Source organism: Bufo bufo, chromosome 1 (assembly GCF_905171765.1).
Source record: "Bufo bufo chromosome 1, aBufBuf1.1, whole genome shotgun sequence".
Lineage (NCBI taxonomy): Eukaryota > Metazoa > Chordata > Amphibia > Anura > Bufonidae > Bufo > Bufo bufo.
Window position 1 is genome coordinate 817,261,521 of NC_053389.1, and position 25,524 is coordinate 817,287,044.

General features: G+C 44.2%; 1 protein-coding gene across 3 annotated transcripts in view; it reads left to right on the plus strand.

The window, feature by feature from the left end:
* The window catches only part of LOC120986630, a 41,455-nt gene extending 16,374 nt beyond the window's left edge, over positions 1-25,081 (plus strand). For all 3 annotated transcript variants that reach the window (XM_040415296.1, XM_040415297.1, XM_040415298.1), the window contains exons 3-8: positions 8,531-8,649; positions 8,754-8,781; positions 20,341-20,492; positions 22,627-22,785; positions 22,913-23,053; positions 24,580-25,081. In XM_040415296.1, coding sequence (XP_040271230.1) covers positions 8,531-8,649; positions 8,754-8,781; positions 20,341-20,492; positions 22,627-22,785; positions 22,913-23,053; positions 24,580-24,867 — 887 coding nt within the window. In that variant the 3' untranslated portion in view covers positions 24,868-25,081. The remainder of the gene's footprint in view (positions 1-8,530; positions 8,650-8,753; positions 8,782-20,340; positions 20,493-22,626; positions 22,786-22,912; positions 23,054-24,579) is intronic.
* The last annotated feature ends 443 nt before the right edge of the window (positions 25,082-25,524 follow it).

A 25,524-nucleotide genomic window follows, 5' to 3' on the forward strand; every position in this document is an offset into this window, starting at 1 on the left:
ATCGTATAGTGGTAGTGCATGGTATTACAGCTCAAACCCATTGATTTGAATGGTGCTGAGCAGCAACTAGGTCATGAGACTGATGTACGGTGATGTCACATGGTCTATGAAGAGGCCGCAGTGCTCAAGAAGCATCAGGCCTCTTCTAAAAGCTTATATGCGGGGGTCCCTGGTGTCAGACCCCCGCCAATCTGATATTGATGACTTATCCAGATTACAGGTCATCAATATTAATTCCCGGATAACCCCCTTTAACTTTGTCTACATGATGAAAGCCATTTGCGAAAGTGAGACAATCCCTTTAATGTGACTTTCATTAAAGAGGTCTGTCGCCAGGAAATTCACTGATAAACCAGGCACAATGTCTTGTAGGGCTATCTCCGCTGAACGCAACGATACCTTTCACTTACTAATCCGTTGTTTCATTCGGGAGAAATAGTGCTTCGAGTCCACATGCAAATGAGCAGTTAAGTGCACTGAGGGCGGGTCCAAGCCACTCTGTGCACCCTTGCTTCTCCTGCTTCCTCAGCCAGCCCCTCCCTCTCCTTATTGATTGACAGGACCAGGTGGGATCGGCCATTTGTGCGTGCCTATTAGGCTCTATACTGAAAACAACAATACAAAGAGATCATACGATCGAGCCGCCTTGTGGCGCTAAATAAGACTTGAATAATAAATACGACGCCGCGTTCATCGGTCACATGGTCTAAGTGAAGCTCAGGATAGGTCATCAATATCAGATTGGTGGCGGTCCAACTCCCAGCCCCCTCACCAATCAGCTTTATGGGATGGCTGTGCTTGTACAAGCGCTGCCTTCTCTGCTCTATTTACCTAGTCGCCAGAGGAATTGCAGTGGTGAGCAGGTGTAATTACAAGTATGGCGTCCCTATTCATTTCTATCGGATGGCTCTGTTTGTTCAAGTGTATAAGAAGGAGGTGTCACATAGAAGAGAAAGGGGACACCATACTTGTAATTACACCTTCTCACCACTGCAACTCCTATGGCGACTAGGTAAACAGAGCAGAGAAGGCAGCGCTTATACGAGCACTCATTCTCTAATACTGATGGGTGAAGGTGCCAGGAGTCATACCCTCGCTGATCTAATATTGATGACCTCTCCTGAGGACAGGTCATCAATACTAAAAAAGCAAACAACCCCTTTAAAGTAATTGGGACTGAGCTGCAATACTAAGCACAGCCAGTAGATGGTGCTGTGCTTGGTAAGTTGCCAGGAGGCCACAGCATTCACCGGAGTCCTGTGGACTATTCAAACAGCTGATAAGTGGGGATGCCGCACATGGGATCCCCACCGATCAGATGCTGGTGACCTATCCTTAGGATAGGTCATCAGTAGCTATGAGCGAAATTATGAAACATTCAATTTGGCTGCTTCGACGAATTTCGCTAAGAAATTTGATTTGTGACAAATGGCTTAGTCACAAAGCGCATTCCTTTGTATGTAGTGGGCGCAATGACGGGGAGCGGCGTGATCCCGTCATTGAACCCGTCAGATGCTAGAATTGAGGCCTTTTCAGGGGTTAGTCAGGTTAAAAAAAATAAAAATACATACTCAACTTATCCATTTGCGAGAAAATGGATAAGATGAGTATGTATTTGTTTTTGTTTTTTACCGCCATTTCAGGAGCATTAAATTCATTACCATAAAGCGTGAAGAAATTCGGCTTTGTGGCAAATCGAAATTCGGATCGAAGTCAATTAGTTTGGCTTTGATTCGCTCCACACTAGTCATCAGACATCCCCTTTAATGAAATTATTTTCTGCACACAGTGAACAATGTAAAAAAAAAACATCCACAGAATGCAATTAATTATGGTTCTCATAATATGAAGACTCAAAAACAAAGTTTTTTTTTTATAGTGCAAAAGTAATAAAACACAAAAATTTTATGTGTTTTATTTTTTTTATTTTTTTAAACCCAACCCCTGCAGTGCCCTCAGTATATATAACGCCCATGCATAGTGCCCCCCTCGGCATTCCATTGCCCCCAACCCCCAGTAGTGCTGACAGATCTTTTGAAAAAATATTCTCCTCATCCACTTGCAAAATCCACTTTATTTATATTTTAACCACTAAAAGGCCTTTTTATGTTTTACCTACTGTAATCGTTTTTAACGATTATTAGATGGGATACGCTCCTGTCTAAAGGGCCACTAAAAACAGGCTCATTGATTCCATTGAGGTCCATCTGACTGTGAACACTGGCAAAAATAGGAGATGCCCTGTTTTTTGATGGCCATTATTCACTTGCCATGTGTATAGCCCCACGGACTTCAATTGGTTCTGAAAACGGCCGCGTGACACTGTTACAAAAATGGCCATCACCCAGCCATTTTTCATTGTCGTGTGACTGTAGCTTTAGGCCAGACCCACTGACCCACTGTCTCACTAGGCCCTGCCTCCTTGTCGAATTAGGTGCAGAGGTTTTTCCCAAATGTAGATGCTCCAAATTGCTCAATTTGCATCAACTTGAGCTAAATTAATGACACGGTTTAGGTGCACTCACATTAGTAAATCTGGGCCATTATACTGTATGTACATGAAAATAGTGTTCTAAGAAAATGCAACGTATCCCACAAAAAGCAATCCCTTATGCTGTTGTGTTGATGGATTTTGGGCTTTTAGAATATAGGAATAAATGGGCACTAAATAGCTGCATCCAAGGGTCCCTTTTTAATAAACAGATCAAAAAGTGACCACTTGCTGGGACCTTCAGCTATCAGCTAATGTGTTGTATGAGTTGGGAAAGGGTATCTGTATTTGAGTGGGATCTGTGTGTGTCTGTGAGAGGTGCCGAGGATCTGTTTGTGGAACGGGGGGGTATCTGTGTGATTGAGGAGGTGCGATCTGTGTGTGTATTTGAGCAGGGAGGCAGGAGGTGTGTGAGCGGGGAGGCGGGATCTATGTATGAGCGGGAAGGCGGGATCTATGTATGAGCGGGAAGGCGGGATCTATGTATGAGCGGGAAGGCGGGATCTATGTATGAGCGGGAAGGCGGGATCTATGTATGAGCGGGAAGGCGGGATCTATGTATGAGCGGGAAGGCGGGATCTATGTATGAGCGAGAAGGCGGGATCTATGTATGAGCGAGAAGGCGGGATCTATGTATGGGAAAGGAGGCGGGATCTGTGTATAAGTGTGTGAGCAGGGAGGTGGAATCTGAGGGTGTATGTGTGAGTGGAGAGGTGGGATGTGCAATGTGCTGTCCCCTAGCCCGATCTTGTCCCAGGTTTTTAGCAATGCCTAATGGTGATGTGTCCCTATTAGTTCTGTGTGTGTCACGGTGCTCCTACCTGGATAATGTTGCTCCCCAGGGTTAGGCTCAGTAGCAATAAAGAGGGAAGTGATAGATGGAGTAAGAGTCCAGACTTGGTAAAGTTCAACAGCTTTACTTGAATAAACTTTCATCCAGACAATATTTAAATTTGTTCTGGCTCCAGCAAGTTTTGGGGTAAACTGGCAAGCAAACTTGGATACCTTGCTTTAATCTTTCTCTTCTGTGCTAGACTCTGGCTTTAGTCTGGTAACTGGACTTTCTGACAGTTCTAGTACCTTTTGAGTGGGGTGACTTTTGGCTGTTGATCCCCTCGTAATACTCTGTATACTGTAAGCAGTCAGGATGCTCTATGAGCTCCTTCCCTTTGGAGACTCCTGCTGCAGGGGGCGGGGGAGCATTTGCCTCACAGTACCATCTCTTGTGTCTTTCCAGCTCCATTATCGACTCTAGACTGTAGCTTCCTGCAACATGTCCCTTGGTAGGAAACAGGACTAGCCCACTACTGCCCAACAGGAGGGAGAATGGAATTGTAAGTTCCATTCTATCTAAAGATCTATCTCCGCCAAATACACTGCCACCTGCTGGTGAAACAGGCATAGAACATGAATTACAGTAAAAGTTACAGTACATAGCAATGTTATTAATGCACAGTATAAGAGGACCTGGGAATAAATACACAGCTGACATTCTCTGCTAGCCATTAGAGACAGTAGCAGGGTGTAGGAATGGTAGTGGCCTCTCTGGGGTACTACAGGATCTGCGTGTGTATGAGGGGAGGTGGGATCTGTGTGTTTGTGAGTGGGGAGGCAGGATCTATGTGTGAGTGGGGTGAGAGGGTGAGGTAGTGGCAGAGTCCTTCCCTGCATAACGGAAACGGGACGGATCCGTTTTGCAGCCCATAGACTTCTATTATGACGGAATGAATAACGGAATACCTCTAAAGGCATTGCGTTATGCATTCCGTCATGGCATTGCGTTATGGTCCGTGGTGTCGGAATCCATGACGCATTTCACCTTTAACCAACAAACGAAGTGTGAACGAATTTCAAAATATGAAATTCGCTCCTCTCTAGCTGTAACGTTGGGGATTTTGCTTTTTTTTGCTTTCCTTTGCTGTTTTTCATTATGTACACTCAGTTTTGTGCTATTTCTTTGAATCTGCCGCCAATCCCATCCTATTTATCTTTACAAGTTAACTCCTTAGGCCCCTTTCACATGGGCGAGATTTCTGCGCGGGTGCAATGCGTGAGGTGAACGCATTGCACCCGCACTGAATCCGGACCCGTTCACTTTAATGGGGCTGTTCAGATGAGCATTGATTTTCACGCATCACTTGTGCGTTGCATGAAAATCGCAGCAAGCTCTATATTCTGCGTTTTTCACGCAAAGCAGGCCCCATAGAAATGAAGGGGGCTGCGTGAAAATCGCAAGCAAGTGCGGATGCGGTGCGATTTTCACTCCCCTCATCCTGTTGTTTGCGCAGCTGGCATCATCTTCTTTCTTCTTCTTTCTTCTTCTTTCAGGACCTGCCAAAGGACCTTTGATGACGTCAGAAGATTTCTGTCTTCATTCAGCAGGACCTGCGCTGACGTCACCCATTAAGTCATCAAAGGTCCTTTGGCAGGTCCTGAAAGAAGAAGATGCCGCCTGCGCGAACAACAGGATGAGGCGAGTTCTTTTTTTTTATTATTTTTTAACCCCTAAAGCCACATTTTGAGTAAGCATGTTATAAGGGAAAATAATAAAATATACAGAACACCTAACCCGAACCCGAACGTCAGTGAAGAAGCCCGGGTTCGGGTCTGGGTACCACAGTCAGTTTTTTTTTTATCACACGAGTGCAAAACGCATTGCACCCGCACGATAAAAACTGAACATTGGAACACAATCACAGTCAAAACTGACTGCAAGTGCGTACCTATTCGCACGATTTTCCCTGATCACAGAAGCAACGCATCCGGACCTAATCCGGACACGCTCGTCTGCAAGGGGCCTTAAGGACACACAGTGCCGTAGATAAAAAAAATTCCTGGGGGGGGTTCAACTTTCTCAAATTATAAGACTTTAGCAGACACACCAGGGTTTGAAAAAAATATACCAGCCACCGCAGGGCCGGTGCAAGGTTTTTTACCAACTCAAGCGAACATACATTTTGGCGCCCCCAACCCCCCCCCTTCAGCTCACCTGGGGGGGGGGGGGATGCGCTAAAATGTAGGTTTGTCTCATAAGACGCACCTAGCTTTTAGAGGAGGATAATAGGAAACAATATTTTTCATTCCACCTCAGGTCAGACCAGCCATCAGACCCCAGCTCACAGGCACAGCCCCAATGCCTCAGATCAGACCCCCGTGTCAGCCATCAGCCCTCCATGTCATATTTCTCCCCGTCCATGGCACAGACAGACTACAGTCATTGTCTCCGGCCCATCATGTAACCCCATCCTCACCCATGTCACATTTCTCCCCCTCCATTTGATTGCTCTAACACCTAAAGAAAAAATAATAATTTAAAAAACCTGATGTTTCTCCAGATGATCTTATGCTAAAAGTAGGGGTAGCGCCATCCTGGCTGTTACCCTTCTGGTCTACCTTTTGGTGAGTCCCTCCTGCATGGGTATTTGTTAGATTTTTTTCTTTCCTGGATGTTTATTGACCATTTGGTCTGCATTCAGTGCGGCTATTCACCATGGCTGCTTGTCTTTACTCATTTCATTTTCTATTTCCATTATTTTTGTTTTTTTGCAGTTGATCAGTGACTCACCATTTATGTACATGCATGTGATCTTAGGGTTGGTTATCAAACCATACACATCCCTATTTTGATCCTCTATATTTATGTATTTTTTGACCAGTGTGTCCCTCCCAGGGTGGCGCCGTCATTTCCTTCCCTGTTCCTTTTTGTCCCTTGTCCCCCGGCATCATATGCATGCAATTGCATTTTTACTTGTGTTTTGTTACATAATAAAAGTCTACATTTATACTACTCATCTGGCATTTTTGGCTCCATTTTTTTCTGTTATTCTGTAAAAGTAGTGGTAATAGAGTCTGAAAGGTCTATAGAAGCAGGTACACTGTTTTTACAAACCTTTGAGACTCTATTAACGCTACTATCAACATCAGGTCATTTAGAGAAACAACATATTTTTTTAATTATGTTTTTCCTTTAGGTGTTAAAACATAACTTTCATTTGATTGCTGTAACACCTAAAGGAAAAATCATTTTAAAAACCTGCTGTGTCTCTAGATGACCTTATGTTGACAGTAGTGTTAATAGAGCCTCAAAGGTCTGTAAAAATAGGGTAACTGCTTCTATAGACCTTTCAGACTCTATTACCACTGCTATCAACATCTTTAGAAACAGCAGGTTTTTTATTTGTTTCCCTTTTAGGTGTTCAAGCAATCAAATAAGTTATGTTTTAACACCTAAAGGAAAAAAAAAATAATTTAAAAAACTTGCTCTTTCTCTCCTTTTATGATCCCCTCCTGATTCTGTCTTCCAAAACTGCATCAGGAAGCCTGACATTGTGGCCTTACCCTTAAAAGCTTCCCTACGCTTCTTCATCTGTGCATTTTAGAGTCTTAACTTTCTTTTTCTTTTTCCATCAACATGAGGACTTTTTTTTTTTTTTTGCCGAACCCTGGAAAAGACATTTAACCCCTTCCGACCAGCACGGCGCTGCCAGAAGTGACTTCCCGACCAGAGCCGTAGTACTTCGGCGGGTGCAAGAGCTGCGCCTGCCCGATCACCTGCAGGAGTCCGGCTGGTGAAAGCTGTAAAAATAAACAAATAAATAAAAAACTGTGCCAGAACAGTCATTTTTAGTCACCATGCCTTATAAAATGAGTAATATCGAGTGATCAAAATGTCATATGTACCCTAAAATGGTTCCCATTAAAAGTCATCCTGCAAAAAATGAACCCTGACATAAAAAAATCACTCAAAAAATAAACCAATGGCACCCGTAAACCAATCTATCAAAATCTGCGTTGCAAAAGCCATATGGTTCACCTTTTCTGCCATGTGCCCCCACAGCAGTTTACCACAATGTATGGGGTGTTTTCGTATTCAGGAGAAAATGGGTAACAAATTATTGGGTGCTTTTTCTTCTGTTGCTCCTTGTGAAAATGAAAATTTTGGGGCTAAAGCAACATTTTATTGGAAGAAATGAAACTTTTCATTTTCACAGCCAAGTGTTTCCAAATTCTGTATACCGCTTACGGGGTCAAAGTGCTTAGTACACCCCTTAATAAATTCTTTGAGGGGTGTAGTTTCCAAAATGGGTTCACCTTTTGAGGGTTTCCTCTGTAGGGGTATGTCAGGGTCTCTTCAAATACAAAATGGTGCCCAAAAACCATTCTAGCAAAATCTGCCCTCCAAAATCCATATGGCGCTCCTTCCATTCTGACCTTTGCCTCGTACCCATAGAGAAGTCTACCACCACATATGGGGTATTTATGTAAACTGCAGAATCAGAGTAATATATATAGAGGTTTATTGTGCTGTTAACCCTTGCTGTGTTGCAGGAAAAAATTGATTAACATGAAAAATCTGCAAAAAAAAATGAAATTAAAAAATGTTGCCTCCCTTTTCCTTTAATTCTTGTGGAACAACTAAAGGGTTAACAACATTTGTAACATCGGTTTTGAATTATTTGATGGGTGTAGTTTTCAAAATGGGGTCATTTATGGGTGGTTTCCATTACGTAAGCCACTGAAAATGACTAACTGAATTGGTGCTTAAAAAATGGTTCGGGAAATTTTGTTGATAATTTGAAAAATGACTTCTAAACTTCTAAGCCTTCTAACGTCCTAACAAAAATAAAATGAAATTTACAAAATGATGCCAGCATAAAGCAGACATATGGGGAATGGTGACTTCTTACTTTTACTATATATCCTAAAAGTAGAGAAATTTTAATTTAGAAAATTGTGAATTATTCCACATTTTTGGTAAATTTTGGGATTTTTTTTTATAAATAAAGGAAAAATATATTGACACAAATTTACCACTGTCATAAAGTACAATGTGTCACGAGAAAACAATGACTTGGATAAGTAAAAGTCTTCCAAAGTTATTACCACATAATATGACACATGTCAGATTTGCGAAAAATGGCCTGGGCAGGAAGGTGAAAACTGGCCCGGGGTAGAGAGGGTTAATGTAATGCAAAAAGTATTCAGAGCGGGGACAATGTATGATCTGTGATGATTTTATAATTTTTTTGCATTTTGCAGATAACAAATATATTCCTATCCAAATCCAACCACAAAGACAAGGGCAATCTACAGTCTACCAGGACACCTCCACTCCATCCACAGCCAACATTCCCTGTGAACTGGAAAACCTTACGAAGGTTAGAAATGTCTCTTCTCATGAGTCTACCATTAGTCATGTTCTTCTCTCGAACTCCTTACAAGGATTCACTACCAAAACCTCAACCCTTCTTTTTTCTTACAGGTAGAAGAGATTATATTTAAAGATAAAGGTAAAATAGTGGTAGAACCTTATTACTTATGATAATTGACCATAGTCCTGTTCAGAGCTAGTCAGGATGGTCTGTGGTCTATTTCTCGAATGTCAACTAAACAAGGTCTGAAATATAAAGTTGAATTTGTGGTGTTAGACTAAAGAAACCGTTCGAAAAAATAAATCAAAGGTTACTGGTCCAATTTGTAGAACATGAGCATGCCCTCTTCAGACCATAGACCTTGTCAACCATGTTGAGCCAAACAGAAGGTGGTCCTACAGTTGATTCCATGACTGCCACACAATTCAGTTGAACAGGAAGATTGACTTCTAGTCTCGGACACTCAAAGCTTGTCATGATCACCCTTGCTAGAGTTCACGTGATGTGTGTGTGTGTGTGTATGGGCAACCAAAACAAAAACATGTGATATATCTAAATAATGAATATTTCCCATTTATACTTCACCCTCAATACTGACACCCCAAATCTGCCACCAGTAACATATGTTTCAAGAGCTCACACTCTTACAGGTAGCATTCAGTTACTCCCTCTTATCTCCACATAATCATTAAACTTTTCAGGACTGGGACATTTTTTGTTTTTGCTTTTCTATTTTTTGCTCCCTGCAAGCCATAACTTTTTTATTTTTCCATTCACATAGTCGTATGAAGGCATGTTTTTTGCGGGATAAGTTGTACTTTCTAATGGCATAATTTAAGGTTGCATAGGATTTAGTAGGAAACTGAAAAAAAAAATTCCACCACAGTTTTATGGATTTTGTTTTTACTGCGTTCCCCATGTGGTAAAACTGACCTGTGCCATTCATTCTCCAGGTGAGGGCAGTTACAGCAATGCCTCATTTTTAATACAGAAAAAAAAATATATATTTTCATCGCCATATTCAGAATATAACCGTTTTATAGTTACATCTACGAAGATCTCGGCTCAATTTTTGCAAGCTGATCTGTAGTTTTTATTGATACAAATTTTGTGTATGACTTTTTGTTCAAAATATTTTTTGTTGGAGGTTAAGCAAAAAATAAAAATAGCAAATCGGCAATTTTTTTTTTTTTTTCAGTTTCGGTGTTCACTGTACAAGATAAATACATTTATATTTTGATAGTTTGGGCATTTTGGGATGCAGAAATGTCTATGTTTTTTTAATTTATTTTATCTTAATTATGGGGTAATTTGAATTTAATATTTTTAAAAACTTTGAAAAAAAAAATTAAACTTTAACAAGCAAGTGTTGGATTACTTGTCCTACAGACTTCACTGATTTAACACTGCTGTCTGCAGAACATTCAGTGTATTCCTATGGAGCCGTGCCACCTGCAGACCTCCAAAGGAACTACAGCTGTGGCAGGCAGGGATGCAGCTTTCAACCCAGCCTATACAGCGAAGGACCTATTTCCCTATAACCATGAAGGAAAGCTGTATCGGCCTTTCAGATGTATTGGTCACAATTGAAGGGTTAATGTGTGCGATTGGTGGTACCACTGATCACAAACAGTAGCCCTGGGTGTCTGCTGTATGAAACAGCAGAAATCTGGCGACTATGGCGTCCACTCCGATTGCAAGCAGACACCATTCTTATGCCTCATGCACACGACCGTTGTTTTATTCCGTGTCCGTTGTGCCGTTTTTCGTGATTTTTTTTACAGACCCATTGACTTTCAATGGGTCCGTTGAAAACTCGGCTAATGCACCGTTTGCCATCCGAGTCCGTGATCCGTGGTTCCAGTCCGTCAAAAAAATATAACCTGTCCTATTATTTTTGCAAAAAACGGTTCGCGGACCCATTCAAGTCAATGGGACCGCAAAAAAACATGGAGGCACACAAGATTGACATCCGTGTCCGTTTTTTTCCTATCATTTGCATGGCAAACCTGTCTTAGACTTTTTTTTACATTCCTTTATGTCTCGTGGTCCTCCGAAAATAAAGGAAGACACACGGAAACAAAAACGGATCACGGAACAACGGAACCCCTTTTTGCGGAAACGGAACACAACAACGGTCGTGTGCATGAGGCCTTAAAGGGTTCCTGTCACCTGAAATACCTAAATTAAACTCGCTGACATTAGCGATGTGCTCATGTCAGCTGAACCTAACTAGCCTATTCCCCCGTTACTCCATTAATGTAACTTTTATAATATGAAAATTAGCCTCTAGGAGCGGGGGGGGGGGGTGTGTTCTCCCTCCTCTGGCTCTGTTCTCCCACCTCTGTCACCTCCCTCCAAGTCTTGATTGACAGGGCCATGCAGTGTTGGCATCCTCCTGCCAGCCCTGAGTGCATGGTAAATCTCGTGCCTGCGCTGTGCCATTTAGTATTCGCCGCAGGCATAGTGAAGGAAGGACGCTCACTGGCTGCAAACTTCCTTACTGCGCCTGCGATGAATACTGAACGGCACGGCGCAGGCGCAAGATTTACCATGCACTCAGGGCTGGCAGGAGGATGCCAACACTGCATGCCCTGTCAATCAAGACTTGGAGGGAGGAGACAGAGGTGGGAGAACGGAGCCTCTAGGAGCAGGAGCAATGCCCCCCCTTCCTGATCCTAGAGGCTAATTTGCATATTATAAAAGTTACTCCATAAATGTAACAGGAATAGGCTAGTTAGGTTCAGCTGACATTAGCACATCGCTAATGTCCGCCTGTTTAATTTAGGTATTTCTGGTGACAGAAACCCTTTAAAGAATAGACTTCAACAGCGGTGGCGCTGAAGGTGTTAAATACTAATATTTGCCACAAACTATTAATTGATCCCCATATGTGCTCCAAGCTTGGCATGTACCTTCATTCAAGAACAAAGCAGAACTTTTTAAAAGGAGTTTACTAGGGTTGAGCGAACCCAAACTGTAAAGTTTGGGTTTGTTACGAACTTTAGGATTTTTGGACCCCGGACCCAAACCCAAACTTTTCAGTAAAAGTTCGTGTTCGGCGAGTTAATGGCGCTTTTTGAAAGTCTGCAGTGCAGCCAATCAACAAGCGTTTAACTCTGTGCCCTTAGAAGCCATCACAGCCATGCCTACTAATGGCATGGCTGTGATTGGCCAGTGCAGCATGTGACCCAGCCTCTATATAAGCTTGGGTCACTTAGTGCTGCACGTCACTCTGCTGTGCTTAGTGTAGGGAGAGGATGCTGCTGCTGTGAGGGAGAGAATAGGACAGATTCTTGAAGTGCTTGTTAACTCAGCGATCTACATAGATTTAGTTGTGTGGGTGCAGTGCACAATCTTTTTACCCTGCCCTGAGGCCAGTGACAGAGAAAAATAACTTTTATCCGTCTGTTAGTTAGGTGGGCGGCGGCGGCCATTTTATGCAAGCTCAGTGCACCAGCATAGCATTTGTGCTTTTGTGACATTCAAATCCAAGCTTGAAATACTGCAATAATAATCTGGGTTTAAAAAAACACCCATTTTTTGGCAATAGCCAACATCTGGTGCCTTTGCAGCATTAGTCAGTGTGAAATAGAAGCTTGCATTGCTTAAATAATTTTCTGGGTTTAAATAATTACCAATTTTTTGCAATACCCTACATCTGGGGCCTATGCAGCATTTGTCAGTGTGAAAGACAAGCTTGAAATTTTGGACAAAAAACTAAATTTGTGGCCTTTGCTGCATCTGTCAGTGTGAGATAAACGCGTTAGATACTGCTGTTTTTTCTGTTATTAAAAAACACCCATTTTGGGCAAGATCCTAAATTTGAGAAATATGAGGAGAGCGTCAAATAAGGGACGTGGCCCCGGTAGTGGTGCTGCTGGTGGAGCTCCTGTTGCAGGGACAGATCGTGGTCGATCTGTGCCAGCTACACGCACAACGCCTTCCTCAGGTGCAAGTAGACGTCAGAACCTGCAGCGGTATTTGGTCGGGCCTAATGCGGCTCTACGAATGGTGAGGCCAGAACAAGTACAGGCGATAGTAGATTGGGTTGCTTACAGTGCCTCCAGTTCCATTACATTGTCTCCCACCCAGTCTCCTGCTGAAAGATCAGAGTTGGCACCTGCAGCCGATGTCCATCAGTCTTTGACCTCACCTCCTTGCAAATCAGCCAAGCAGTCTGAGCCCCAAGTCATGCAGCAGTCTCTTCTGCTTTTTGATGACTCTGTTAGCAGGGTTTCCCAGGGCCATCCACCTAGCCCTTCCCCAGAAGTGGAAGAGATTGAGTGCAATTATGCCCAACCACTTAGGTTTCAAGATAAGTACATGGGAGGACCACCGCAGCACGTCTCGGATGATGACGAAACACAGGTGCCAACTGCTATGGCTTTAGAAAGTGTGCAGAAAGACAAGAAGGGCAGGGGTGAAGACTGGGTGGAAGATGATGTGGAGGACGATGAGGTCCTCGACTCCACATGGAATCAAGGTCATGCGAGTGACCTGTGTAGTTCAGAGGAAGAGGCAGTGGGCGCACAGAGCCACCAGCACAGCAGAAGAGGGAGCAGGGTGCAAAAGCGGAGCAGCCGTCCCCTAGACAGTACTCCTGATACTGCCCACCGCAGCAAGGGACCGAGCACACCAAAGCCAGCTCCAAGGAGTTCCCTGGCGTGGCAGTTCTTCAGACAATGTGCTGACGACAAGACACGAGTGGTTTGCACGCTGTGCAATCAGAGCCTGAAGCAACAAACAACCTGAGCACAACCTGCATGACCAGGCATCTAATTGCAAAGCACGAACTGCAGTGGAGTAGATGCCTTAAAAACCAATAAATTTCTCTGGCTCCTCCTGCTTCCTCTTCTGCTGCAGTCACGGCCTCTTCATCCACCTCTGGAGTGACAGTGCCACCTGCCACCCCGCAAACAGAGGATCTGCCAGCAACACCCCCACCTGGGTCACCAAGCATCTCCACAATGTCCGACGGAAGCGTTCAGCTCTCCATCTCCCAAACACTGGAGCGGAAGAGGAAGTACCCCCCTACCCACCAGCGATTCCTAGCCCTGAATGCCAGCATTTCAAAACTACTGGCCTTTAAAATGCTGACATTCTTTCTGGTGGAGACAGAGAGTTTTAAAGGCCTTATGGCGGTGGCTGTCCCACAGTACGTCGTCCCCAGCCGCCACTACTTTTCCAGGCTTGCCATCCCTTTCCTGCACAACCAAGTGGGGGCCAAAATTAGGTGTGCACTGCGCAACGCCTTCTGTGGCAAGGTGCACCTCACTACGGACGCGTGGACCAGTAAGCACGGTCAGGGACATTATATCTCCCTGAAAGCACACTGGGAAAATGCAGTGGCGGCTGCTCCTGAGGCGGATAGCAGTTTGACGCATGTCCTTCCACCACTGGGGATTGCAGGGCGCTTCAGTTTGCCTCCTGTTACTTCCTCCTCCTACTCCGCTTCCTCATCCTCTACTGCCTCCTCATCCGGTCAGCGTAACACCTTCACCACCAACTTAAGCACAGCCAGGAGTAAACGACAGCAGGCAGTTTTAAAACGTATCTGTTTGGGGGACAAACCCCCACACCGCGCAGGAGCTGTGGACGGGCCTTAAACAATAGACCGATGAGTGGATGGTGCGAGTGAGCCTCAAGCGCGGCCTGGTGGTGTGCGATAATGGGCGAAATCTCATAGCAGCTCTGGGACTAACCGGTTTGACGCACATCCTTTGCCTGGCGCATGTGCTGAATTTGGTGGTGCAGAGGTTCCTCAAAAATGACCCCGATATGTCAGAGCTGCGTTCTCACCCTGCTGCTGCTTGCCTGTCAGCGCTGCAGCATAATTTCGGCCTTCCAGCTCAACGCCTCATATGTCGCCCACAGGGTGGAACTCCACCTTGCACATGCTGGCCAGACTGCGAGCAGCAGCAGGCGATAGTGGAGTTTCAGCTGCAGCACGCACGGGTGAGTCGCTCTGCGGAATAGCTCCACTTCACCACCAATGACTGGGCCTCCATGCGAGACCTGTGTTCCTTGTTGCGCTCCACCAACATGGCCAGTGCCGATAACTCCGTTCTCAGCGTTACTATCCCACTTCTATGCCTCCTTGAAAAAACGCTCCTGGCGATGATGGAAGAGGATGTGGCACAGGAGGAGGAGGAAGAGGGATCATTTCGTAGGGTTTTCGGCCAGTCATTCCCAAGTGGCTCAAAGGGAGGGTTTCTGCACCCACAAATGCAAGGTACGCAATTGTCCAGCCAGTCAACCATTCTGGAAGATGAGGAGGTGGAGGATGAGGAGGAGGAGATGGAGGATAATCTGTGTTCACAGCAGGGTGGCACCCAAACCAGCTCATGGCCATTACTGGTGTGTGGCCGGGGGGATACAGAGGACACAGACAATACACCTCCCACAGAGGACAGCTTTTTGTTGCCTTTGGGCAGCCTGGCACACATGAGCGATTACATGCTGCAGTGTCTCCGCAACGACCGCCGAGTTGCCAACATTCTAACTTGTGCTGATTACTGGGTGGCCACGCTGCCGAATCCCCGTTACATGGACAACTTACCGTCCTTAATTCCGTCACTGGAGCGTGATCGTAAGATGTACAAGCGCACGCTGGTAGATGCGCTGCTGGTGGCATTACCACCTGACAGCGGGGGCACAGTGGAAGCACAAGACGAAGGCAGAGGAAGAGGTCACCAATGCAGCTGGGGGCACCGTCAGCACCTCAGAAGGCAGGGTTAGCATGGATGAAATGTGGAAATGCTTTGTCAGCACGGCACAACAACCAGCACCACCAGCTGATATGGAACGTCTTAGCAGGAGGCAGCATTTCACCAACATGGTGGAGCAGTATGTGTGCACACACCTACACGTACTGAATGACAGGTCTGACCCCTTTAACTTCTGGGTCTCCAAATTGGGCACATGGCCTGAGCTTGCCCTTCCCGCCTTGGATGTGCTGGCCTGCCCTGCAGCCAGTGTATTATCTGAACGTGTGTTTAGCACGGCAGGGGGCGTCATCACAGACAAGCGCAGCCTCCTGTCCACAGCCAATGTGGACAAGCTTACGTTTATTAAATTGAACCAGGCATGGATCCCTCAGGACTTGTCCGTACCTTGTGCAGAATAGACATGTATATACGGCCTTAACCAGCCATTGTTCTACTACAGCGCAATTGCTCATTGTTGTATTTTGTTTATTTCCCAAGTGTTGGCTACCTCGTCCACCTACACCGCTACCTCCACCGCCTCCTCAAACTCCTACTCCCTATGGACCTCCACCTCATAAATCAAGATTATAATTTTTTTTTTGTACGTATTTTATTTTATGTCATTTCACTAATTTGTCTGTTACATTCTTGGGTGACATTTGATCATTTTTGCCGTGATTAAACCCCTGCTCTGCATAGGTGATAGGGACAAATATTTCAAAAATTCTTCTTTGACGCGCGCCCCCTCCTTTCATTCAATGCTTAAACTTTAAAAAATTCTCCCACATTTGCGCTTCAATAATTTGTCCCACATTTCAATCATATTTAATTTCAAACAATTGACCTCCCTTGGATGTGGTCTCCCTTTCTCGCGCTCCCTCTCCGGCATGGAACCCTGATTCGCCACTAACCGTGATCAACATGGTAGGCTCAGAAAAGAACATCAAAAGTTGATAGAGCAGATATCCAATTGGATCGTGGACATCACGGGGACGTGTGACATGGTGAGCAGTATGTGTGCACACGCCTATAAGTACTGACAGATGGGTCTGCCCCCTTCAACTTCTGAGTCTCCAAATTTGGCACATGGCCTGAGCTTGCCCTTTACACCTTGGAGGTGCTGGCCTGCCCTGCAGCCAGTGTATTGTCTGAACGTGTGTTTAGCACGACTGAAGGGGGTTATCACAGGTTATATTTCCCAATGTTTTGGGGTGTACCCTAATAAAAAAAAAAAAATATGTAAAACCAAAAATCAGTGTAGGCTACCTCCTCCTCCTCCTCCTCCACTGCCGCTTCCACCTACACCGCCACATCCACCGCCTCCTCAACCTCCTACTCCATATGGACCTCGTCCTTCTAGATCAAGATTATTATTTTTTATTTTTATGTATTTTATATTATTTGAAGTCATTTCCCTATCCACATTTGTTTGCACAGCACTAACCATGCTCTCAACCACATTTCTGCCCTCTAGCCCTTTCCATGACCTTTTTAGAGCCTTTTTAGTGCTCAAAAGTTCGGGTCCTCATGACTTCAATGGGGTTCGGGGTCAAGTTCGGGTCCCGAACTCAAACTTTTTTGTGAAGTTTGGTCGAACCCGAACATCCAGGTGTCCGCTCAACTCCAGAGTTTATTATGATGAGAATAGTCACAATGTGTGTATGTGTGTGTGCAGTGCCTTGCAAAAATATTCATACCCCTTGAACTTTTCCACATTTTTTCATGTTACACCTATTCAAATGTATTTTATTGAGATTGCATGTGATAAACCAACACAAAGTAGCAACTATGTGTGAAGTAAAAAGAAAATTATACATGAATTTCCAAAAAAATAAAAATCTGGAAAGTGTAGTGTCCATTTGTATTCAGTCCCCTGTACTCTTATACCACTAAATAAAATCCAGTGTGACCAATTGCTTCAGAAGTCACCTAAGTATTAAAGGGATTCTGTCATGAGATTTTAGCCCTATAAGGTATACATGTGCCCATGTCCGTACTAATAACATGAATCCTAAACTGGCCTTATTAAACCTGCTTGTGGCTCTATTAGCCCAAAAAACTGGTTTTTATAACCGATCAATCGCCTACCTAAGGTGCCCAAGGGGACGTCAGTTAATACAGGGTGCCTGGCCATCTGGTGCCCAGCGCCTCCTTCCCAGTCTTAATCGCCGCCCTCCTCACCTCAGCGCTGCCTCCGCCAGATCCGGCCGGCCCTCTGCCAGATCCGGCGCCTGCGCACTATGCTCAGCCTGATGCGCCGCGGACTCCTGGCAGCGGCTTCATTGAGCGAAGTGTGCATGTGCACCAGGCTGGCCGGATCTGGCGGAGGCGGCGCTGAGGTGAGGGGGCGGCGATTAAGACTGGGAAGGAGGCGCTGGGCACCAGATGGCCGGGCACCATGTATTAACTGACGTCCCCTTGGGCACCTTAGGTAGGCGATTGACCGGTTATAAAAAACTGTTTTTTTGGGCTAATTGAGCCACAAGCAGGTTTAATAAGGCCAATTTAGGATTCATGTTATTAGTACGGACATGGGCATATGTATAGCTTATAGGGCTAAAATCTCATGACAGAATCCCTTTAAATATAGGCCACCTGTGTAACTTATTCTCAGTACAACTACAGCTGTTCTGTGAAGGTCTCAGTTTTTTTAGAGAACATTAGTGATCAAACAATATCATGAGAACCAAAGAACACACCAGACAGGTCAGGGATAAAGTTGTGGAGAAGTGTAAAGCAGGGTTAGGTAATAAAAATATCCCAAGCTCTAAACATCTCACGGAGCATTGTTCAATCCATCATCCGAAAATGGAAAGCGTATGGTACAACTGCAAACCTACTGAGACATGGCCATCCACCTAAACTGACAATCCAGGCAAGGAGGGAACTGATTAGAGAAGCAGCCAAGAGGCCCATGGTCACTGTGGAGGAACTGCAGAGATTAATAGCTCAGGTAGGAGAATCTGTCTACAGGACAACTGATAGTCATGTGCTCCACAAATCTGGCCTTTATGGAAGAGTGGCAAGAAGATCATTTTTAAAAGCAAGCCATAAGAAGTCCCAGTTTGCCACAAGCCATGTAGGGGACACAGCGAACATGTGGAAAAAGGTGCTCTGGTTAGATGAAACCAAAGTTGAACTTTTTGGCCTAAATGCAAAATGTTATTTGTGGCGGAAAGCTAACACTGTACATTACCCTGAACACACCGACCCCACCGTGACACATGCTGGCGGCAGCATCATGTTGTGAAGAGGATTTTCTTCAGCAGAGACAGAGAATCTGCTCAGAGTTGATGGGAAGTTGGGTGGGCCAAATACAGGGCAATCCTGGTAGAGGCTGAAAAAGACTTGAGACTGGGGTAGTTTAGAACAAAGCATATTTATGTGTTAGAATGGCCCAGTCACAGTCCAGACCTAAATCCCATTGAGAATCTGTGGCAAGACTTCAAATTTGCTGTTCACAGACGCTCTCCATCCAATCTGACTGAGCTTGAGCTATTTTGCAAAGAAGAATGGGCAAGACTTTCAGCCTCTAGATGTGCAAAGATGGTAGATACATATCACAAAAGACTTGCAGCTGTACTTGCAGTGAAAGGTGGTCCTACAAAGTATTGAAAACCTTGCATCATTTTCTTTGCACTTCACACATACTTGCTACCTTGTGTTGGTCCATCACATAAAATCCCAATAAAATTGATTTAAGTTTGTTAGTGTAACTTGAAAAAATTAGGGCCATAGGATCCAGTGTCGTAGATAATAGAAGTCTATGGCTGCAAAACGGATCCGTTCCGTTTCCGTTATGCAGGGGAGTCCTCTCCTGCATAACGGAAACGGGCCGGATCTGTTTTGTAGCCCATAGACTTCTATTATGATGGAATGAATAACGGAATGCCTCTAAAGGCATTCAGTTATGCATTCCATCATAGAATTGCGTTATGGTCCGTGGTAACGGAATTCATAACGCAATTCGCCTTTTACCATTAAACGAAGCGTGAATATATTTCAAAATATGAAATTCGCTCATCTCTAGTTCTCATGTTGATTTTAGAATAGATACAGATCTAGGCCCGAGAGAGATATGTAAATGTCCTATTGTACAGGTACACGGTGTAGTTTAGGCCCGATGTGAGTGAGGTGGCCTTGTCATGACAGATGGGCTAACACAATTTCATGGAAGTTTGTACTAAGAACTTCAAATGTTTGGTGTGGCATAGTGCTGACGTGTAGTGTTGAGCGAACTTGTGTTTTAAGTTCGGCGTCTAAAGTTGGAGTTCGGGTTATTGAAGAATCGCGTTATGGATTCCGCTACCACAGACCATAATGGAATTTAGAATCCATAACGCAATTCTTCGATAACCCAAACCCGAACTTTAGACGCCGAACGTGTCTTTGCTTTTGCATTGTAGTTATAGTATCTTTTCTTCTGCTTATTTTGCTTTGTTAGAAGGTGCAGACTAGCTTTGTCTTTTGCATTGAGTGAAAGGGGTCACCTCATTGGAGACATTGGTGGCATATCTCTGGAATATGCCACCAATGTCAGATAGGGGTGGGTCCCTCCTCTGGGACCGGCACCTATCTCCAGAATGTGACTCTCGAAAATAGCACAGTGCTAGCTCTGCTATTTTCAGCACTCACATAGAAGTAAAAGGAGCAGTGGTTGTGTTTGCTCAGTACATTTACCATTCAATTCCAGGGGACTTCTGAAAATAGCTGAGCACGCTTGCAAGGCTTTTTTCGGAACTCCCATAGAAATTAATAGAGAGCAGGCCATGCATGTGCGGTGAGCTCGTCTTCACTTTCAAAGGCCCGCTTTTAGATAAAAGTCTCGGAGGACTATGTTGGCATTTCCTAGCTATATGCCATCAAAGTCCCAGATAAAACAACTACTTTAATCTTTTCATGGGTCAGAAAGAAGCTGTATATAATAGATGGTTTGTACGACATTGTTTTCTAAACCCTTATTCCTGCACCGTTGCCTATTTTCTAGTCTTCCAGACTCGTGATGGGAAAACCCTCTTCTCAGTACATCACAAAACGGAACCCTCTGGATCCTCCCTAAACCTATATCTCAGAGATTGCTACAAGAAGGACACAGTTTGGCTTCATTTGATTTCAGATGATGCTGGTCATGACCCTTATGTAAGTACAATACTGATCTGTATCGTAGTCAAAAGTGGCAAATAATTTTTTAAAAAGTCTATCCAGCTAGTTTATCCAGAGGATGAGTTTTGACCAGGCTGTAAAAATATTCACAGACTGAAACAACTCTTGACTTCATGACATGTAATGAAATGCTATTATAGACATTTATTGGTAGCATCACTGAGTAGTTGCATAGTCCTAGTCCCTCCCCCGCAGAGCCGATTTCCGTACCCAGAGTCGTAGCTATATAGGCTGCTGAAATAGCAGTCACACAAGGACTTTGATGCCTCGGAAGTCCCAAAAGCTTCTTTGCAGAGACAAATGGTACGTAGTAGGTTGGGGCCTGTTACAGATTTAGCATCAAAGCCCCTGGGTTTTATGTTGCACATCTGCTGTTAACCTTCTACTTTCCTGCACAATGCCCTCTTTTCCATTAGAGTAGGTCTGATGGAATCAATTAGTGAGGGTGAAGATTCTCCATGAGTTGGACCCTAAAGAGAAAGGGGAGTCTATATATCTGATCACAAATTCCATGCCTCTACATTATCCATACACTTCAATAGAGGGGGCTTGATCTTACCATAACTTAACCACCAAGCGTATGGAGTGGAGAATGTGGTGATCGGGAATCATGAATAGAAGTCAACGTCTCCCCTTTCTCTTGATAAGTAAGGGTCCCAGGGGTGGAATCTGCAGTTATAGTACCAGACATTGTATATCATGATGATGCTATACCATAAAAGGCTAATATGGGAGCAGAAGCTTGAAGCTCCAGTGAAATGATACTGTGAGCCTTTATATAGGAATACTAAATCTGGTGCAAAATTGTACAGCACCATATATACCATTATTCTGTGCAAACGTCATACTGCAATATGGTGCCTAAATAATACCAAACCTGATACCATGAAGTAACTTTAATGCAATCCAATGGGGTTATAACCTTCCTTTCCCTTCCTTTTGGTAGTGTTCATTGTATTTGATATTGCCCTGTTATGTCGCTATCGCTGCCCCTGTGTGATTGCCCCTACAGTGGGGCACTGTACATGGTGGCAGTGCCGATCTGACAGTCCCTAGGAAACAGTGTTCTGGTTTCCAGTGCACATGAGAGAGAGTCCAGTGTCAAAAGTAGAGCAGAGTGTTGGATTGTGGCATGAATGTGTAGGGAGGGTACAACTGGATGGCACACTAAGTAGAGGAGGTGAAACTGTGTGGTGACTACGTGTCAGCAGGCCCAAGTACAGCCACAAGTTGTACAGGATAGTGACAAAGAGTTTTCTGATGGACTGAACAGTGGACAGAGAGACTGGCTGCTCTGGGGCCTACTGGAGGGTTTATAATAGATGAGTGGACTGGTTGGGCAAAAAGTGGGCAATGTCAAGAGTGCCTCTCAACCTCCTGAGAAACAATAGATAGTTCAAGGAGTTAGCTCTGTCTTCTGTGATTGGTCTTTACCTTATTTAAAGTTGCTGTTATATCATCACTACCAATGACAAATTTAGAGAGATGGCAGCACTTTTCAAAAGGACTTGGAGTAGACATATGTGTACCACCCTCTGGCTTGGGGGTCGCTTTCCAAGTAGTATGCATGTTACACACATTACATCTAGGCAGGATAGGCTATGGTGGAGGGTGTCCTATCAGTCAGTAAGGGGTCATGCACACGGACGTATGTATTTTGCGGTACTCAAAGAATACGGATGACATCCGTGTGCATTCCATATTTTGCGGAATGGAACAGCTGGCCCTTCATAGAACTGTACTATCCTTGTCTGTAATGCGGACAATAATAGGACATGTTCTATTTTTTTGTGGACATACGGAAACGGAATGCACAAGGAGTAACTTCCGTTTTTTTTTTGCGAACCCATTGAAGTTAATGGTTCCGCATACGGTCCGTAAAAAAACAAAAACTGAACTGACACGGAAAGAAAATACGTTTCTGTGCATGAGCCCTAACCCTGAGTGAGTGGTAATAGTCACCTTGGTATGTCCTACTGGAAATTGAAGTTCCCAACCCTGGTTTGCGGGCCACTTGGAAAAATCATTTTACTGTTAGTAAAACAAATAGTTCAACTACAATGCTATCCCGTAAACCACCTAACCAGATATTTTGCTTCTATTCTCCTAGTTGCAGATTGTTGCCCTTCCAATGCACGGCCTGGGTTCTGTAAAAATTGATCCTGTATCCGGAAACCTGAAAATTTGCATTCAGACCACAAAGGACACGTCTACGTTAATTGCAAGTCTTCCAATGTTTCTACAGACGCAAAGGAACACTTCTATAGAGGTCAGTGATTTTGTGTAGGTAGTTATAGCATAGAATAAAGATTTACTGGAAGGAGGGGTGGAAGAGCTAAGACTTACATTCTGAATATACAGGTCATCTCATTCTTTGTCCTCTTATCATCCCTAAGATACTGAGCATGAACGGGTCTCATCAAGTAGCCAAAATAATGAGCGAGAAAGAAGGTGGATCTGCCTGGGTCGTCTTCCGGTTCTCTGTAGACATGGAGTCCTGTGAGAAAATTGTAATTCTCGGGGCTTTCCTCTACTTGGTGAGTACATGCTCCTATGTCATCTATGATGATGTGGAAGACTATAGCTGAAGGTTTGGAATATTGTTTACCATATCTTATGTTTTCTGTCTCTGATGACCTGCTAGAAACCTGTCGGTGTAGCACTGATGGACATAGTATACCTATACTACATATATATTTGATAATATTTGTATTGATTTATTATAACAACTCTTGCTATGAAATGAATGGTAATCGGTCACCAGCGACCTCCGTTTCCCTTGCTGTTTTGGCACTGCCTGGCCTTTACCCCAAAATAAAATAAAAAATAATCAAACAAGGCAAAAATGATAAAAAAAATAAATGCATCTTAATACATAAGTAATCACAAGAACCATATAAAAAAATTAATTTATAAAACAGACGGATTGCCATATAATCCACCATGTCACCCTATAGCTGAGAGAGTGGAAAAGAGTGGAGCTTGGGTGAACAAAAAAAGTAATGGTGACACCCTCATTGCACTAAAGGCCTAATTTGCATATTGCAGGTGTTTACAGAGACTTTTTAACTGATGACCTATCCTCTGGGGGTTGGGGCTCTGACAGCCCACGATCAGCTGTTTGAGAAGGCCTGTCACTACTTTGAGCCTTCTCGCAGCTTAGTCTAGGGCATGGATGACACTTTTAAAGATGAGCAGAGTTTCTTAAATATTCAATTAAGTTGCTAAACCGAATTTTGCAAAAAAAAATTCACTGCCACAAAGCGCATTTCTTTGTAAGTAGTGGGTGCAATGACGGGGAACAGCTATTTTCGCCGCCCTTCCCTCCCTTCGTCATTGAACCCCTCAGATGCTACGTCTGATCGTAGCCTTTCAGGGGTTAATCATTCAAAAATAAAAAATAAATTGTACTTACCTCATCTATTTGAGCACGAAGAGGCCGCTGCGACCATCCTGCTTGAAAGTCCAACGCAAATTTTTGCGCAGTGCACGATGACGACATGGCGCTGCCTGCCGTGGTGACGTCATAAGTCGCAGTGCACAAGATTTCAAGCGGGATCGTCAATCAACATGGCCGTGGAGGCCTCTTCGCCCCCAAATGGATGAGGTTAGTATGATTATTTTTTTTTCTTACCATCATTTCAGGGAAAATTCATTTAGGAAATTCACCTTCGCAACAAATCAAATTTTCCCTGAAATTTGGATCGGAGTTCACTTTGGATACTTCGATGCGCTCAACACTAGTCACGTTCATCGGTCACGTGGCCTCGGCGCAACGCAACTCTATTCAAGTGAATGGGGCTGAGCTGCGATGCCAAGCAATGTACAGCACTGTGCTTGGTGAGCTGCGAGAAGGTTGTGGAGCTCACAGCAGCACCGGGGGCCTTCTCAAACAGCAGGGGTTCCCTGGTGTCAGACCCTCACCAATCATGTCATGTTTTTTTATTTTTTATTAGAAAAAAAAGTTATTTTACTAACTGGGCTGTTGTCTTCAGAGACTAGTGGGAGATGATTCTTATCAGTCATGTACAGCCAATTTATTAGTGCTTTTTCTATATTTTAGAACTTTCACCTCCATGAGGTTCGAAAACTGGAAAATTCTTCCACCCGTTTCCAAGATGTTTGGATTATTGACTGTATGGACTGGGAAAACGGATCCGGGTTAAGCAGCAGACTTTGTGAAAAACAGAGGGATGGAGTTTTGGATTCTGCTGAAGAAGGTGGCTGCTGCCGGGACTGTCACACTGGGTGCAAGAATTGCTTGTCCTGTTTTCACAATTGCCTGCAGTGCTGCACTGAATGCTGCTACCCCTGCTTATGTCTTCTCACCGTCATACACTGTTGTTTATAGTGCTGATTGCATTAACAGTGTTTGAAGAATATGCATACTGTGTGGTCTCAAAAACGGTGCTTCTATGTCCACAGGGCATTGAGTCCATTATTTGAGGTAGCTTTATTTGTCTTGGTGGTAGAAACTTTGCACATCAGAATGAATATATTTTTCCAATTCTTGGTCTCTTTGCAGTTAGTACTGTATATTGAGGGGTTCAGGACTACGCCTCTCAAAAGGAAAAATTTGATTAGCAACAAATGCAAATTTTCTCGCGCTTCGTGGTAACGAATCACATTTTTCCTAAAATGGCGGCTGCACATGTGAGGACATGGAGACAGGAAGTCTGGGAAGGCGGGATCACCCTGATTGACATGCATGCAGCCAATCAGCAGCCAGCCAGCCAGCCAGCCAGCCCTGTGATGTCACAGCCCTATAAATACGATGGCCATCTTAGATTCAGACATTTTCCAGCGTTCTGAGTGCAGGGACAGAAGTGAGAAGGCGCTAGGAACAGCAATTGGAAAAACCTAATTGTGAAAAAAAAAAATGAAAACTATTCAAAAGTACAGAGACTGCTGGTATTCAGGAGAGGGCAAAGGAGAGCTAGGAACCGGGCCGGCACCTCTGCCTACCTAAAGCTCCCCATATTTGAACACTGCCCATATAATAAACACG